The sequence below is a fragment of the Zalophus californianus genome, chromosome 14 (genome assembly GCF_009762305.2).
Source record: "Zalophus californianus isolate mZalCal1 chromosome 14, mZalCal1.pri.v2, whole genome shotgun sequence".
Lineage (NCBI taxonomy): Eukaryota > Metazoa > Chordata > Mammalia > Carnivora > Otariidae > Zalophus > Zalophus californianus.
Window position 1 is genome coordinate 58,020,572 of NC_045608.1, and position 18,664 is coordinate 58,039,235.

Consider the following 18,664-nt stretch of genomic DNA (forward strand, 5'->3'; position numbering starts at 1 on the left):
GTCAGGTGTCCCATGTTACAGATCAGTAGTTCTCAAAGTGTGGTCCCAGATGAGCAGCGTCAGTATCATCTGGCAACTGGCTAAAAACGCAGCTTCTCCAACTCTGCTCCAGACTTCCTGAATGCAAAACTCTGGGTATGAAGCCCAGCAATTCACATTTAACAGTTCCTCCAGGTGATTTTCATACATGCTAAAGTTTGAGGATCACTGATATAAACTAAGTTTTGCTCTCCCTGATAGAACAGGCTTGAGGCTAAAAAACCGGAAAGCTCACTCTATTGGCCTGCAACTACTTCCTTTCTGCATGAGTTGTATCAGGCTATAATCACTTGAACAGTTTAATTGAAAAATCACTTATGTTTATAGCTGAAATTAAATATGTTTTGTATTTAAATAATTGCTTTTGATTAGAATCATATTTTTTGGAAAGTGCTTGGTTTTATTTGTGTGCTATAAAGATATTTATAAAAATTCATCAAATTTCTGGCGGTAACTAACATCTTATTCAGGATAAGATGAAATGTTTTACAACAAATCTCATTGTGTGTAATGGACAAAGGGCATTAGAAAGGGTATTTAAGGTGGCTGAATGGATTTCTTGGCTTAGTATTTAAAAGTAAACATTTTAAGACATTAACATAATTTAATGTTTTTGTCTCTTCTCAAAGTTGATTTTATGTAACCCTCATTATTTGCAACATCCTGTCATCTTGCTTAAGCAGCAAATAGCAACACTTTCTTTTTATCATCCCTGTAGATTTACTGAAATGTAGATTGTTTGAAAATGGTTTTAGCTTTGTGGCACATGTCTGTTTAGCTGTGTGAATATGATCATTTATTATTTAAGAAGACAAAACAACAACTTCATTTTGGTAAACATATATCATTGATTTCTGAAAAGCCAAAAGAGCTCATTTCAGTGTACTCTTATTTGACAAATGATCTTGTGGTTCCTTTTAGGTATCCAGTAGGAAAAGCACTCTTCAGTCTTCAGCTATGGAACTAGATGGTTCCTACTTGAGTGTAGCCAAATCACAATCCTGCTATCAAACCAAGCAGGGGCCTAAGTCTGCAAACCAGGACTCAGCTTCAGAAGCCCTTCTGCAGTTTAGGAATAATTCTTTGAAACCAGCAGACTTCCGTTATCCCAAAACGGACCTAGACAGGGTGTCATCAAAGACCAGAACATGTGACTATGGATCTCCAGGGAGAGAACTGGCAGATGCAGTCCCTACAGAGAAGGTTCCACCAGCAGAATTGAAGATGAAAGAATGCCAACCCCTGAAGCCTACTCCTCCCAGTCAGTGTTGTGGTCATAGACTTTCTGAAAATGTAGATCCTATTCATGAAAGCCATCCTACACACATGGCCCCTCAATATTCCAGAACACATCTGGAATCATGCAGTTATTGTGGGCTCTCCTGGACATCCCTGATGCATGGTCAAGGGACCCAGCAGTCTGGTGAAACTGATGTCAAAAAGCAACTCTCAGAAAATAGAAGACAGCAACTTATGCTTCAGAAAATGGAGCTGGAAATTGAAAAAGAGCGCCTTCAGCATCTGCTGACCCAGCAGGAGACAAAGCTTCTCCTAAAACAGCAGCAGCTTCATCAGTCTCGACTGGATTACAATTGGTGAGTCTTATTTGTTCTTTCAGCAATGTCTGTAGCTTAGAGAACACGGTGTAAAGTAACTGTTGTGCTACTCTAACACTTGCGAAGGAACAGAGGTTCCTCGGGGGCTTGGCTTGCTCAAGATGCATGCTCACTAGGACAACTAAGTCAATTCCACTATCTCATTTGGAAGACTTGGAAGATTACCTTGTCTTCCAGAATGTTAGCTTAGAATATCTACTTCTGAGTGGTCCATTGTCACTTTTGCTGGATTCCAAAGGGAATATTTTTAAAAGAAATGATTGTATAAAAACACTTTGCTGTTTGTGATCATTATAGAGAATAATGGGCATTAAGTAAAAATTTGAGACTTCAGGATGTGGAAACAGATAGTGAGGCAGAGTGATTAACTATCACCATTCCATATTTATGTCTATCCACCATAATACAAAATACAACAAATGATAGGAGCCTTTTCAGTTCAGCCTTTTCTCATCATGAAGCATAACCTGTTCAATAACCAATTCTTATAAACTTACCTACATTTAAACTCTTCTTCCCTTAACAATTCTTCCCTAAGAACAGTGTTTCAGAAAACTAAATTGGTATTTTGAGATTATGTAGCTCAGCATAGTTTTCCATGCAGCATCATAAAGTTTGCCATCTTAATGTATTCAAGCAAAATTATTAAATCAGACACAATTATATTTAAACATAATAATGTTATTTAACATATTCCACCAGTGGAAATGAAGATGAAAGAATGTTAAAATAACATATTTTAAACATAATATGTCACTTATGTCTTTTTTTTTAATTTTTTATTGTTATGTTAATCACCATATATTACATCATTAGTTTTTGATATAGTGTTCCGTGATTCATTGTTTGTGCATAACACCCAGTGCTCCATGCAGAATGTGCCCTCTTTAATACCCATCACCAGGCTAACCCATCCCCCCACCCCCCTCCCCTCTAGAACCCTCAGTTTGTTTTTCAGAGTCCATCGTCTCTCATGGTTCGTCTCCCCCTCTGACGTCACTTATGTCTTTAAAAAATAAATTAGAAGTTGTCATAAGGAAATGCTTGTGTGTGTATATATATATATTTATTTATATATGTGTATATATATATATATCCCTGCCATTTCCTTCTTGATCAAACTTACTATTTCCCCGTTTATACACACTCATACATCCTATACAGACACACTTAATATGAATGTCATTTTCTTTTACTTCTTAATTTTCTCTCACTTAAAGATTCTGCCTAATATTTTTTAGATTCTAATTTCTTTGAGAGTTCCGTCTTGACATTTTTCCATGAGTGTAATACTTTTCTTGGAACCAGAAATGCTCTTCCTCTTTCTCTTCATTCATGGTCAGACAGTTCTATTCTTCATTGTTGAAAGCTGGAGGCATTTAACGTAACTGAAAATGAAGGTTCTTACAAGATTGTCACCAAACTCCAAAAGGTTGCTTCAGTTTTATAACCCCAGTCTCTAATCCTCCAGTTAATGTGTCGTCTCTCCTAAGAATGTTATTTAACAAACGTTTATAAAATGCCTGTGATATGTCAGAAATGGTTCTAGGCTAGAAAATGAATCAAATGTGCTCTTTAAAGAGGGCACAGTCCAGGAGGGGAGAATGGATAATTTTAGAATAGGTATCATGTTCATTTGAAAGCACTGTTTATTGAAATAATGCTGCATAATGACAATAAAGTCTTTATTGTTCTCTTGATCATCCTAGCTTAGATGAGAGAGCTATGAAACAGTTTTTGAGCAAGTTTTATTTATGTATAAATTGCAAAAGTTTATACATATTTATAGAGCTTTTATAAACTTTTTATTTTGAAATAATTAGAGATTGACAGGAAGTTGCAAAAACAGTAGAGGTTCCCCTCCAGTTTTTCCCAATGGCTATGTCTTACATAACTATAATGCAATGTCAAAATTAGTAAATTAACATTGGTACAATGTGTGTGTCTACCTCTATGCCATTTTACACGTGTGTAGACTTGCATAATCACCACAGCAATCAAAATATAGAACTATTTCATCACTATTAAGATTTCCTTTTTACTACCCTATTTGAGTTGCCTACCCTTTTCTGCCCCCACCATCCCTAATCCTTGGAACCCACTAATCTTTGTATCTATAATTTTGGCATTTTGAGAATGTTATATAAATGAAAATGTACAGTGTGTGAACTTTTGATAGTGGCCTTTTTCACTCAGTACAATGTTCTTAAGATCCATCTAGGTTGTTACATATACTGTACCTTTTGATTGCAGAGTCGTCGTCCATGATATGGTTATACCGTGATCTGTTTAACCTTTTATATCTATTGAAGGACAACTTGGTTTTTTGCCTGTTACAAATAGAGCTGCTATGTACATTTTTATACAAGTTTCCGTGTGGACTAAGAAGGTTCTCATTTCTACAAATTAAAGCTAGCACTGTGATTGCTAGATCATATGATAAGTGTCTATTTAGTTTAAAAAAATTAAATCTACATTTAGCTTATACATTTAGTATAAAATACTTCTTCTCCAGCAATGTATAAGGGACTTTTTCCTCTATATCCTTACCAGCATTTGGAATTGTCACAAATTTTTTATTTTGCCTGTTCTAATCTGTGTATAATGATACTTTGTTGTGGTCTTAATTTACATTTCTCCAATGACTAATGATGTTGAAAATCTTTTCATTTGCTTGTTTGCCCTTCTTCCATCTTTTTGGGTAAATTGTTTCTTTAATATCTTTGTCTTTATTCTAATTGGATTGCTTAAGGTTTTTTTTACTGTTGAATTTTGAGAGCTTTTTATATATTCTAGATATGTCCTTTCTCAAATATGTGGATTGCAAATATTTCCTCCTATTCTGTAGCTTATCCTTTTAATCCCTTAACAGGATCTTTAACATAGCAAGAGGTTTTAATTTTGGTGAAGTTTAATTTATCAATTTTTTTCTTATAGATTATATAAAATTTTTATCATGAATGTTTTTTATGCATCAATTGATGTGATCATGTGATTTTTTTAAAATTTAGCCTGCTAATATGGTAGATTACATTTATTGATTTTTGAATATTGCTCTAGTGTTGCATCCCTGGAAAATAAGCCCCATTTAGCTACAGTGTAAAATACTTCTTATATATTACCAAATTCCATTTACTAATATTGTGTTAAGGGCATTTGCATCAATACTGGTGAGGGATTTTGGTCTGTATTTTTGTTTTTTGTACTGTCTTTGTCTAATTTTGTTATCAAGGTAATACTGGTCTCGTTTATTTCATTCATTTCTTTTATTATTTTCTTCCTCCTGCTTGCTTTGGATTTATCTTCTCTTCTATTTTTAAATTTCTTAAGGTGGGAGCTTAGATTATTGATTGGAGACTTCTTTTCTGGTGGAAGCATTTATTGCTATACATTTCTGTCTCAGCACTGTTTTAAATATGTCTCACAAGTTTTGGTATGTTCATGTGTTCACTTAGTATAATGTTCCTCTAGGTTCCTCCGTGGTGTTGCAACTGTCTGGGTTTCCTTCTTTCTCATGACTGAATAATACATATGTATTTTTATGTATCTCTTTTTACCATTTATTTGTCGACAGACACTTAGGTTGTTTTCATTACAAGTAACACTGCAGTGAACATGGGGTACAGATATCTCTTTAAGATACTAACTTCATCCCCTTTGAACAGATACCCAGAAGTAGTACTGCTGGATCATATGGTAGTTCTGTTTTTAATTTTCTTGAGAAACTTCCATATTGTTTTTCATAATGGCTGTACCAATTTACATTCCCACCTGCAGTGTATAGGGATTCCTTTTCTCCATATCCTGCCCATTTGTTATCTTTTTTTCCTTTTGATCAAAGCCAACCAAACAGGTGTGAGGCAATATCTCACTGTAGTTTTGATTTGTATTTCCCTGACAATTAGTGATGTTGAGCATCTTTTCATGTACCTGTTAGTCACTTGTTTGTCTTCTTTGGAAAAATGTCCTTTCAGTGCCTCTTCCCATTTTTTAATTGGGTTATTTGGTTTTTTGCTGTTGCGTTGTGTTAGTTCCTTGTATATTTTGAATATTAACCCTTGATCACCTTTATCATATATATAATAATCCCATATCATATATGTAATTTGCAAATATTTTCTCTCCTTCCATAGGTTGCCTTTTCATTTTTATAATTTATTTATTTTGCTGTGCAGAAACCTTTTATCTTGATGTGGTCCCACTTATTTTTGCTATTGTTGCCTGAGCTTTTGGTGTCAAATCCAAAAAATCATTGCCAACACCAATGTCAAGGAGCTTTTTCCCTATGTTTTCTTCCAGTAGTTTTACAGTTTCAGGTCTTACATTTAAGTCTTTAATCCAGTTAAGATTAATTTTTCATTCTGAGTATTTTGTTGTTTTTGATTCATTGGTAAATGGGATTGATTTCTTAATTTCTTTTTTAGATAGTTCATGTGAGTGTATAGAAATGCAACTGATTTTTGTATGTTGATTTTGTATTCTGTAAATTTAGTGAATTCGTTCATTAGTTCTAACAGTTGTTTGGTGGCATCTTCATTGTTTTTTATGTATAAGATTGTGTCACCTGCAAACAGAGACGATTTTACTTTTCTTCCTGATTGGGATATCTTTTATTTCTTTTTCTTGCCTAATTACTCTGGCTGATACTTCCAGTATTATGTTGAATAAAAGTGGGAAGAATAGATATCCTTGTCTTGTTCCTGATCTTAAGGGAAAAGTTTTCAACCTTTCACCATTGAATATGTTGTTAGTAGTGGGCTTGTGATATATGCCCTTGATTATGTTGAGTTATATTCTTTCTATACTCAGTTTCTTGAGAGCTTTATCATGAAAGGATGTTAAATTGTGCTAAATGCTTTTCCTGCTATTGAGATGATCAATGATTTTTATCCTTTATTCTATTAATGTGGTAAATTCCATTTGATAGTATTCTGTTGAGAATTTTTTTCATCTATATTCATTACGGATACTGACCTATTTTTTTTTTCTTGTAGTGTCCTTAACTGGCTTTGGTATTCGGCTAATGCTGCCTTATAGAATGAGTTTGGGAGTGTTCCTTTCTATTAAATTTTTTGGAATTATTTTATCTTATTTTATTTTTAAAGATGTATTTATTTTATTTTAGAGAGAGAGAGAATGGGGATGGGAGACAGAGGGAGAGGGAGGGAGAATCCTCAAGCAGACTCTGTTCTGTGCTCAGAGCCCCACTCAGGACTCAATCTCACAACCCTGAGATCATGACCTGAGCCGAAACCAAGAATCAGACACTTAACTGACTGTACCACCCTTGTGCCCCTGGAAGAATTTTAGAAGGATTTGCATTAATTCTTCTTAAAATGCTTAGTAGAATTCACCAATGAAACTCTCCAGTCCTGGATTTTTCTTTGTTGGAAGGTTTTGGGTCACTGATTTAATCTCCTTAGTCATTTTTGGTCTGTTAAGACTTTCTGTTTCTTCATCATTAAGTCTTGGTAGGTTATATATTCCTAGGAATTTATCATTTCTTCTAGGCTATCCAAATTTTGGCATATAGCTATTTATATTAGACTCTTACCATCCTTTGTAATTCTGTGGTATCAGTTATAACGTCTTCTCTTTCATTTCTGATTTTATTTGAGTCTTCTCTCTTTTTCTTCTTAGTCTATCTAAGAGTTTGCTAATTTTGTTTATCCTTTCAGAAAACCAGCTTTTAGTTTCAGTAACCCTTTCTATTATTTTTCTGGTCTCTGTTTCTGCTCTGCTCATTGTTATTATCTTCCTTCAGCTAACTTTGGCCTTAGTTTTTCTTCTTGTGGTTCCTTGAGGTGTAAATGTAGGTTGTTTATTTGAGATCTTTCTTTTTTCTTACTATAGATATTTATCACTCTAAACTTCCCTCTTAAAACTGTTTTTGACCTATTCCGTAAGTTTTGGTATGTTGTGTTTCTATTTTCGTTTGTTTCAAGATATTTTTTGGTTTCCCTATTGATTTCTTCTTTGACTCATTGGTTGTTCAGGAGTGTATTGTTTAATTTCCACTTGTGAATTTTCCAACTTTCCTGTTACTTACTGACTTAACAGTTTTATTCCATTGTGTTTGGAAAAGGTATATTTCAGTCTTCTAAAATTTGTTAAGTGTTGTTTTGTGACCTAACATGATCTATCCTGGAAAATGTATTTATACCTGAAAAGAATACGTATTCTGCTGCTGTTGGATGGAATGCTCTGTATCTGTCTATTAGGTCTGTTTTATATAAAGTATATTCAAGTCCAGTGTTTCTTTGATGTTTGGATGGTCTATCCATTATTGAAAGTGGGTGTTTTGAAGTCATCTATTGTTATTGTATTGTTGTCTATTTCTCCCTTTAGATATGTTAGTATTTGCCTAATAAATTTGGGTGCTGCAATGTTAGGTACATATATATTTACAATTGCTAATGTACTCTTGATGAATCAACCTTTTTATTATTATATAGTGATTTTGTCTCTTTTTACAATTTTTGATTTGTCGATTTTGTCTGATATAAGTAGAGCTACCCCTCCTCTCTGCACTTACCTACCTATATGTCACTACCAAATATTATTATTAAATTTTAAGTTCCTAGAGGGTAATTAATCTACACATTTTCTTTGTATATTACTGTACATAGTTAGTTGCAGCTATAAGACTGTCTTTGACAATGATGGAAATGATACTGTTTTAATAATATCTTCCCTTCTTCATGGTTTTATTTCATAGTTAAAAGAATATACTTTTATAGATTTCATTTCTAAAAATGAACCAGAGAATATTTCTAAAAAACTTAGAAAAATGGGTAGAAGATGTTACGTATTAGGTGCCAGTGATCAATTGCTACCCAAACTTCTGGTAGAACATGCTAATTTCTTTAGATGCTTTCCCTCCTCAGTACATCAAAGATGGGAGTAAGTTAGCATCGTTAGATAGAATTTCTTCCAATTTTTGGCAGGGGAGGGACATTTTTCTGTTATCCTGAGAAAATACATTGGTCAGTGAGACATAGGCCCAGCTTTTTGAATTGTCAATATGGGAAGTAGTTGCCTCTTATGGATCTATTGGGCAGGGTCAATGATACTTGGTGTTACTAGAATTCCCATTAAGACTCTGGTGATCAAAATACACTTGCTTAGGAGTGAAGAGAGAGAAACTTAAAATTTCTAGAGAAGAAACTTAAAGTACTCCTAAAGCATCTATAATGTTGACATTTTGAATGATATTCTGACCAACTCAGTCTCCCCCAATTCCTCTATAAATAAAGAAAATTTAAGTTCTGTAAAATGGATTTGTGTTTATTTTATTTTATTTACATCATGTGTGTATTTAGGAAGTACGCATTTATTTTGACAGACTGAGTTTTAATTTCAAAATAATCTCTGGAGGTCTAGCTGAAGGAATATGGTCTTCCAAGGGTTACCATTCAGTTTCTTAGGTTCCACGGGATTAGAAATTCTCTAAATTTACTTTTTCAGGTTAAGAACTCAAGCTGTATTTAAGTCAAGAGAACTCCTTGCTGCTAAAGAGTTTACCAAACCCCGAGAATTCAATCTGGATATGAATGGGGATGACTCTGGACCAAGGTAAATCTGACTAATGGGTGAAAGTAAGAACATGTAGGACACAGATATTAAGGATATGTTTGGTATATATTTATAGCTTTATATAGGTTTATATCAGTTTTCTGATAATATGAATAAATACATTCTCATTATAAATTTTTTTTAAAATATAGGAAAGTGTAAAGAAGAAAATAATCATTCATGATCCTACCATTCAGAGATGATCCTTTGAACCCTCTCCTTTCTGTCTTTCCTTTATGATAACATATTCTATATTGAGTAATAGGGATTATGCTTATGCAGAATGTTAATTTTTGCTTTTTTCACTGAATCATATTTTCTGATATCATAATTTATTTTATGAAAACTTGATATTAATTCATTCAACAAATATTTATTGACAAATATTTCTCTATTAGCCTATTATTGGATAATACAGGATTTTGCTATTATAAATTATGCCTTGAAGAACATTTGTATGAATAAATTTTTTACTTTATCTCTACCTGTGTCTTTGATATAGATTCTATAAATGGAACCACTAACTCAAAGTATATATGAATCCTTTTAAGATTGATTCACATTACCCAGTTGCTTTCCAAAAAAGTTAAATCAGTTTTCACCACCAAAGCTGTGTTTGAGAATTCTCTTTTCATGAAATTTGAATAATTTTTGGCCATTATTTTTTCAAAAATTTTTTGCCTATTCTCTTTCTTCTTTCCTTTTTGGATTTCATTTATAGGTATATTAGGCCTTTAGTGAAGTCCCTGACTCTCTGCTAATTTTTTAGAAATTTTTTTCTTTATTCTTCATAGTGGATAATTTCTATTGATCTGTTCTCAAATTCATCAACTCTTCTGTTATTTCCAATCTGCTGTTAAGCCCATAGAATGATTTATTTTTATTTAGATAATGGATTTTTTAGTTTTAGAATTTCCATTTGGATCTTTGTTAGAATTTCTATTTCTCTGCTGAACTTTCCTTTTTTATTCATTACACATATATTTTTCCTTTAAAATGCTTGTCTCCAATTCTAACACCAGGATCATCTTGGGATTTGTCTCCATTGATCAACTTTTCTCTTAAGTATTGGTCATGTTTTCCTTTGTACATTTGGCAAATTTTTATTTTTTCCTAGTATTTTGAATGACTCTGGAATTTAGTTATAGTCTCTAAACAATGTTAATTTTTATGTTAGCAAGCTGTTAACTTAACTGGATTCAAAGACCAACCTCTGTTTCCCTTGAGTAACAGTGAAAATCACTGCTGAGCGCTTTTAACTTTAACTGGGATGGATGTCTGAGTCTGCCTCATTTGCATGTAGTTCAGGGGCTAGACAGAACTGGCAGGCAGGGTTGTTACACAGAATTGAGGCTTTCACTCTTTCTCTCTGACCTCTCCAGGATTTTTCCTTTTTCAGGTGCTTTGGTCAGCTCAGACTCTGTCCTCTGATTCTTTAGGTCCCAATGCCACTGTCTTCTTTCAAGTGCTGATCCTCTTCCAGTTTCTGCTTGTTTTCATTGACTCTTCAGTGCTTCAGGCTTGGTTTTTTTTTTTTTTTGTTTTTTCCTCCAAGAGTTTATATTATTAATTATGGGAGTTTGGTCCTATAGATACTACTCAGCCAGTGTTAGAAGCAGAACCCAAGAATTCTCATTTCGTACAATTTTGCCATCTTTTAATTTTGGTAAAATACACATAATATAAAATTTACCATCTCAACCATTTTAGTGTACAGTTCAGTAGTATTAAGTATATTCACATTATTATGTAACCAATCTGCAGAACTTTTTTATCTTGCAAAATTGAACCTCCCTACCCATCAAACTGCTCCACATTTCCTCTCCCTGCCAGCACCTGGCAACCACCCTTCTACTGTCCGTTTCTATAGTTTGATTACTCTAGTTACCTCATATAAGTGGGATCATATAGTATTTGTCTTTTTATGACTTGCTGTAATTTATTTAATTTTTACTATTGATATCAAGCATATGCATAGTTTAAAAACTCAACTCGTTCAACAAGGCTTATGCAAAATATCATCCTCCTCTACACTGGAGCAGCAGTACTCCCAATTTTCACTCTTCAGAGATAAGAAGTTTTAACTGTTTTAGATGTTTCTTCTTTTATTTGTTTCTTGCAGCATTATATCCATATTTCTGGATGACGTAGGCATTGAGTATTAGCTTTCTGCTATGAAAGATGATGACTTAGCTCTCACAGATAACCATCTATTGGCTTTCTCCATCTCTTCTGACTTTTCCCCACATTTCTTCCTTCTCGCCTCCTTTCCTTTTTCTCTTCCTCCCCTAATATATGTACCCACACACATGCTTTTCCCTTTATTCTGTCCTCTAAATATAGCTGTATCACAAGATGGTTACAATAAGACTGTATCTATTTAATACACAGCTGGGCCATATACTATATGATTATTAAATTTAATTTTTATTTTCTCTAGAGCTTAGAAATGCCGTATTTAATTTTCTGTGTACTCATTCATTTGTTAATTCATTCAAATATTTATAAAGTTTCCCACCAGGTGTTAGACACATTCTAAACTTTGGGGGTTATAGCAATGCACAAAACAAAAATTTCTGACCTTATGCAATTTACATTCTCATGTCTTGTAATTCCCAAACTCACCCAGAAAGTTTAATTCTCTGAATATATTTAAACACATTAGTTATTCTATCATATCTTCATTGTATTCTTTTGCTGCTATATTCCCTTCTTTCTTCTTTGTTTTTTGTTTTTTTAAGATATCCCTCCTGGAGCCCTCTGTTATCCTGTTTATATATTTACTTGCTTGCTTATGGTAGAAAAAAATATATAAATGCTGATAAGACAAAAGAAGAATTTAACACATACCTATAATCTCATCATCTAAAGAAAATTTTAGTATATAACTTCTAGATCTTATTTCTTTATGGTATATGATATGTATTATATTACATATTTTGTTTCATATTCCACTTTTTTAATTCAAGTATAATTAACATACAGTGTTATATTTGTTTCAGTGTACAATATAATGATTCAACAATTCTGTACATCACTCAGAGCTCATCAGTATAAGCATACTCTTGATGCCCTTGATCTATTTCACCCATTCCCCTGCCCACCTCCCCTCTGGTAACCATTGGTTTGTTCTGTATATTTAAGAGTCTAGTTTTTGTTTGTGTCTTTTTTCTTTGTTTGTTTGTTTGGTTTATTCATTAAATTTCACATCTGAGTGAAACCATATGGTATTGGTCTTTATCTGTCTGACTGATTTCACTTAGCATTATATAATACCCTCTGAGTTCACCTGTGTTGCCACAAATGGCAAGATCTCCTTTTTTTATGGCTGACTAATATTCCAGTGTATGTGTGGGGGGGGTGCGTGCGTGCACACTTGCCACATCTTTTCTTTTTTTAATTTTAATTCCAATATAGTTAACATACAGTGTTAGTTTCAGGTGTCCATTATAATGATTCAACAATTCTATACATTACTCAGTGCTCGTCAAGATAAGTGTACTCTTAATCCCTTTCACCTATTTCACCCATCCACCCACCCACCTCCCCTTTGGTAACCCTCTGTTCTATAGTTAAGAGTCTGGTTTGGGGTTTATCTCTTTGTTTTTCCTTTTCATTTGTTTTGTTTCTTAAATTCCACATATGAGTGAAATCATACGGTATTTCTCTTTCTCTGATAGACTTATTAGTTCACTTAGCATAATACTCTCTAGATCCATCCATGTTTCAAATGGCAAGATTTCATTCTTTTTTATAATTGAGTGATACTCCATTGTGTATATATATATACCACATCTTTTTCTTCCATTTATCTATAGATAGACACTTGGGTTGCTTCCATATCTTGGCTATTGTAAATAATGCTGCAATAAACACAGGAGTGCGTGTGTCTTTTTGAATAGGTGTTTTTGTTTTCTTGGGGTAAATGCCCAATACTGAAATTACCGGATCATATGGTAATTCTATTTTTAATATTTTGAAGAAATTCCATACTGTTTTCTACAGTGGCTGCACCAATTTGCATTCCCATTAATGGTGCATGGGGTCCTTATTCTCTGCATCTTAGCCAATACTTGTTATTTCTTGTATTTTTTTTTTATTTTAGCCATTCTTACAGATGTAAGGTGATATCTCGTTGTGATTTTGATTTCCACTTCTCTGATGAGTAGTGTTGTTGAGCATCTTTTCATGTGTCTGTTGGCCATATGTATGTCTTCTTTGGAAAAATGTCTATTCAGTTTATCTATCTAATTTTTAATTGAATTATTCATTTTTTTGGTGTCAAATTCTATAAGTTCTTTATATACTTTGGATAGTAACCCCTCTAATAAGATGATTATGTGGTTTTTATTCTTTCTCTTATTAATGTGATGTATCACATTGATTGATTTGTGAATATTGAATCACTCTTGCATCCCTGGAATAAATCCTACTTTATAGTGGTGAATGATCTTTTTAATGTAATGTTGGATTCAGTTTGCTAATACTTTGTTGAGGATTTTTGCATCTATGTTTATCAGAGATACTGACCTATAGTTTTTTGGTTTTGGATCTTTTTGGTTTTGGTTTTGGGTTTTTTGCGGGGGTGTTTTTGGGTTTTCTTGGTTTCTTGTAGTATCTTTATCTGGTTTTGGTGTTAGGGTAATGCTGGCCTCATAAAATGAATTTGGAAGCTTTCCTTCTTCCATTTTTTGGAATAGTTTGAGAAGAATAGGTATTAACTCTTTTTTAAATGTTTGGTAGAATTCATCTGTGAAGCCATCTGATCCTGGACTTTTGTTTGTTGGGAGGTTTTTGATTACTGATTCAATTTCATTGGCTAATAATGGGTCTGCTCAACTTTTCTGTTTCTTCCTGATTCAGTTTCGGAAGGTTATATATTTCTAGGAATTTATCTGTTTCTTCTAGATTGTCCAGTTTGTTGGCATATAACTTTTATAATTCTTTGTATTTCTGTGGTGTTGGTTGTCATATCTCTTCCTTCATTTCTGATTTTACTTACTTGAGTCTTCTTTCTTTTTTTCTTGATGAGTCTGGCTAAAGGTTTATCAATTTTGTTTAACTTTTCAAAGAACCAGCTCCTGGTTTCATTCATCTGTTCTATTGTTTCTTTAGTTTCTATTTCATTTATTTCTGTTCTAATCTTTACCATTTCCTTCCTTCTATTGGCTTTGGGTTTTGTTTGGTCATAGTTTTCTAGCTCCTTTAGGTGTAAAGTTACGTTGTTTGTATGAGATTTTTCTTATTTCTTGAGATTGGCCGGTATTATAATCTTCCCTCTTAGAACAGCTTTAGCTGCATCCCAAAGATTTTGGACTGCTGTGTTTTCATTTTCATTTGTCTCCACATAGATTTTTATTTCCTCTTTGATTTCCTGGTTGATCCATTCATTGTTTAGTAGCATGTTATTTTTCCTCCATATATTTGTGTTCTTTCCTAATTTTTTTTTCTTATGACTGATTTCTGGTTTCATATTGTTGTGGTCAGAAAGATGCAAGATATGATTTCAGTTTTTTTTTTTTTTAATTTATTGAGACTTGTTTTTGGTGTAATGCGATCCATTCTAGAGAACTTTCCATGTGTACTTGAAAAGAATGTATATTCTGTTTTGGGATGGAATGTTCTTTTTTTTAAGATTTGATTTATTTGAGAGAGAGAACACAAGCAGTGGGGAGGGACAAAGGAAGAGGGAGAAGCAGACTCCCCACTGAGCAGGGAGCCCAATGCGGTGCTCAAACCCAGGATCCTGAGATCATGACCTGAGCCAAAGGCAGACACATAACTGACTGAGCCACCCAGGTGCCCCAGAATGGAATGTTCTGAATATATATGTTATGTCCATGTGATCCAGTATGTCATATTCCAATTTACTTTTAGTTATACTTTGCTAAATTTCAAAAGAAAAACATTTTTTCTTATCAAAAGTAAAACATCCAAAGAAAAATTAAGAAAAAAATTAGTCATTTTTTATTCCTTATTCTAATGTTCCCTATCCTGACTATCTTGGTTGAATTAGTGTTAACACACTAATGTATATCCTTCTCTACCTTTATGCTTACATACATATACAACATCTATAAACATTTGAGATAAAAATGAACACATTACTTGTTAATTTTCCCCCTTACTTAACAGTACTTAATGGTCATCTATTGGATTTTTAGACATATAACTGTGGTAAGTAGAATAATTGCTCTCTAAAAATGTCTGTGCTCTAATTCCTGGAACCTCTCAATGTGTTACCTTACATGGCAAAAGGACTTTGCAGATATGCTCAAGGGAACAGACTTTGTGGGTGATTATCCTGGATTTTCTGGGTGGGCCTAGTCTAATTACAAGTCCCAAAAAGTGGAGAACCTTTTCTTGCTGAGTCTGAGAGATGAGAGGGAAGGAGGAGAGATTCCAGGCACGAGAGTGACTTAACCTGTCATTGCTGGCTTTGAAAATGGAGGGAGGAGGTCACAAGCCAAGGAATGCAAGTAGCTTCTAGAAGCTTGGGACAGTCCTCAGCTGACAGCCAGCAAGGAAATGGGGACCTCAGTCCTCTAACTGCCGGGAACTGAATTCTGCCAACAACCCAAATAAGCAAGGAAACATCCTCTCCTAGAGCCTCCAGAAAGGAACATAGCTCTGCCTATACCTCAGTGTTAGCCCAATGAGACCTGTGTCAGACTTCTGACCTACAGAACTGTAGAACAATACATTTGTGTTGTGGAAACCACTAAATTTGTGATAATTCATTATAGCAGCAATAGAAAACTAATACAAATACTAACTTGTTTTTTATGAAAGCATATTAGTCTATGGTTTCTGTATATCCAGTAACTTATCCAGCACCTCTGATTTTGGGCAGTCAAGTTGTTTTTAAGTTCTTTACCACTATGCACAAGGCTATAACAAGCACGACTGAACTTACATTCTTATGTTCTAGTACTTGTATTTTTTTTTAGAATAAATTCCCCAAAATGAATAAGTCAGAGGCTATTTTTACATAAAAATATTTTGATGTTATAGTTATAAATTATAATAGTTCATGCCAATTTTCTTTTCCAAAAGATTATAGCAATTCATACTCCTGCTTGCAATTTATGAAAGTTTTCATCACTGCTGTTCAGGTAAGTGTAGTGAATGCTTTACATACTAGCACTCCAGTCTAAGAGATGGACATGCTTTAAAAGTTTAGGTGCATCTGGACATGCATGTCCTACATTCCAATTATGACAAAAACAAGGTAAGACTATACACTGCTTCCAAAAAAATATTTCCTAATATGCCTTTTATCATATCATAGACCTTTTAAAATATTAATCTACATTGTAAGAGTTTGCATAAACTCTGGCAACTGCTTCCAGAGTCTGACAGTCTTTGGAAATCCAAGAATTCTTACTCAACAGCACTTAAATTATTTAATCTAATGTGAGATTCAAAGAAGTAAAGGCAATGAAATCATCTGTCTCCTTGATTCAATTGGCTATGAAAATGATATTGTCTCCACTAACCCCAGAAAGAGGTAGAGATGGGTCAAGGGAGAATACATACAGCTTGAGAAGCCTTTGCAGAATGATTTAAATTAAAAAATGACAGTTGATTTCAGAAAATATAATAAAAAATTGTTGTGGGAAATGACCTTCTTTCTACCTTGCAGGCTCTTTGATTTTGCCAGTGGAACTCCCTAGATAAAATTTAATTTTAAGCTAAATTTTGTTTATTTGGAAATTTAAATTATCCTAGTATTAAAAATGTGTATTTAAAATATTAAACTTACTCAAGTGAGGCATTAAGAATTTGGAACTAAAATAAATGAGATAATGAGGAAGTGAAAAACATATTTTTTATAATTAACAGCTCATTTTGAGTTAATTATATACAATTACCAAAATCTAATTGCAATTTATTTTCTATTATCTGTGGGAAAAATCACAGGCAAGGGAGCTTACATTGCTGCCTTCCTGCATAAATGCTATAGAATGAAAATAAATAATATGTGAGGCCTTAATGACAAATAGTAGGGCACAGCTGAGCCAAACCATTGGAAGATAATTATCACATGAAAGATGATAATGACCTAAGGAGTCACAAGAACTCTGATTGCTTATAGGTTTTCTGGTTTGTTTTTTTAGTTACTTTGGTGTCTTTTTGTTGGCTATGCAAAGATGGCCCTTAAAAATTAACATTAGTTCTGTAATTCTGCAGATCTCTAAAAATCCGACCATTTTTGTATTTTTATGTAATACTGAGTAATAACATTTTTTATTAAACATCTATTATTATTTTTTAAAAAACTGGCTTGCCAAAGTACTACAGGAAATATACAGAATCCCCTACCATCAAGTACTCTAATAGTAGAGTAAGGCAAATATCCCGATATTTATCATCTATTAGATAGTATAAGGACTATAAATGAAATTCAAAGAAATCAAGAAAAGGTTTTTGGAAGATGTAATATTTGAAAAAAGCCCTAAAAGATAAGATATGATTTTGATGGGTTAGGAGTATCTTTGGGTGTGTATGTGTGTTTCATGTGGGTGAAGACATGAATAAGGAAGAAAATCACATGGTATGTGAAGGGCATAGCAGGAAGTATGCTTTAGTTTTACTAGAACTGTAAGGGAAAATGAAACTAAAGATTAAAATCATAACTTAGATTAGATTATGAATGGGTTTAAATATCAGGGCAAAGGTTTTGGACCTGTGTGATTGGAAGAATAAAAAAGTCAGGAAAAAGAACTGATTTTGTGATAAAGATGATTAATTTGATATTAAAGACCATTGGAATGAGGGTCAAGAATACCAGGTTTTAGTCCTTCCAAAAATTAGCCATGTGACTTTAAGGATAATGCTATGCTTCTCAGTCTCCTTGCCTTTAAACAGAAAGTTCAGTGTGCCTGGGTGGCTCAGATGGTTAAGCATCTGCCTTCGGCTTAGGTCATGATCCCAGAGTCCTGGGATCGAGTCCTGCATCGGGCTCCCTGCTCCTTGGGAGCCTGCTTCTCCCTCTGCCTCTCTCTTTCTCTCCCTCTCTCTGTCTCTCATGAATAAATAAAAAAAAATAAAATCTTAAAAAAAAAAAAACAGAAAGTTCAATTAGATTTTTACTGAGTTTCTTCCATCTCTAACATGATTATCTAATTATTAAACAGGTTGGATTTCCAAGCCAAGGTACCTCGTATATAAGTAGAAATTTGAATCTAAATCTCCTAAGAGAAATTGAAGTTAGAAGTTTATATTTGGGAGTCATCTAGATTGGTGTTGTCCCTATGGGAATGGATATTAATTTCTGAGAAAAAGTTCAGAGAAATGTAAACAGAACCTTAGAAAATGCCTAGATGTAGGAGTCTGAAAAAACAAGAGTGGCAATCTGAAAAGCTGTCAAAGAAGCAGGCTAGGGCTGTGTCATGGAAACAAAAGAGGAAAAGCAGAAATTTGGTTGAGAG

The 18,664-nt window shown here is 33.6% G+C and overlaps 1 protein-coding gene across 6 annotated transcripts in view; it reads left to right on the plus strand.

Annotated features, from left to right (window-relative positions):
* The window catches only part of KIAA1328 (KIAA1328 ortholog), a 372,399-nt gene that overhangs the window by 236,694 nt on the left and 117,041 nt on the right, over positions 1 to 18,664 (plus strand). For 5 of the 6 annotated variants that reach the window (XR_003516907.2, XM_027576100.2, XM_027576102.2 and 2 more), the window contains 2 exons: positions 961 to 1,634; positions 9,123 to 9,230. Coding sequence is in view for 5 of the 6 variants with exons in the window: in XM_027576100.2 (XP_027431901.2) it covers positions 961 to 1,634; positions 9,123 to 9,230 (782 nt within the window). In the remaining variant the exon portion in view is untranslated. The remainder of the gene's footprint in view (positions 1 to 960; positions 1,635 to 9,122; positions 9,231 to 18,664) is intronic. The other variant, XM_027576101.2, reaches the window with a different exon arrangement.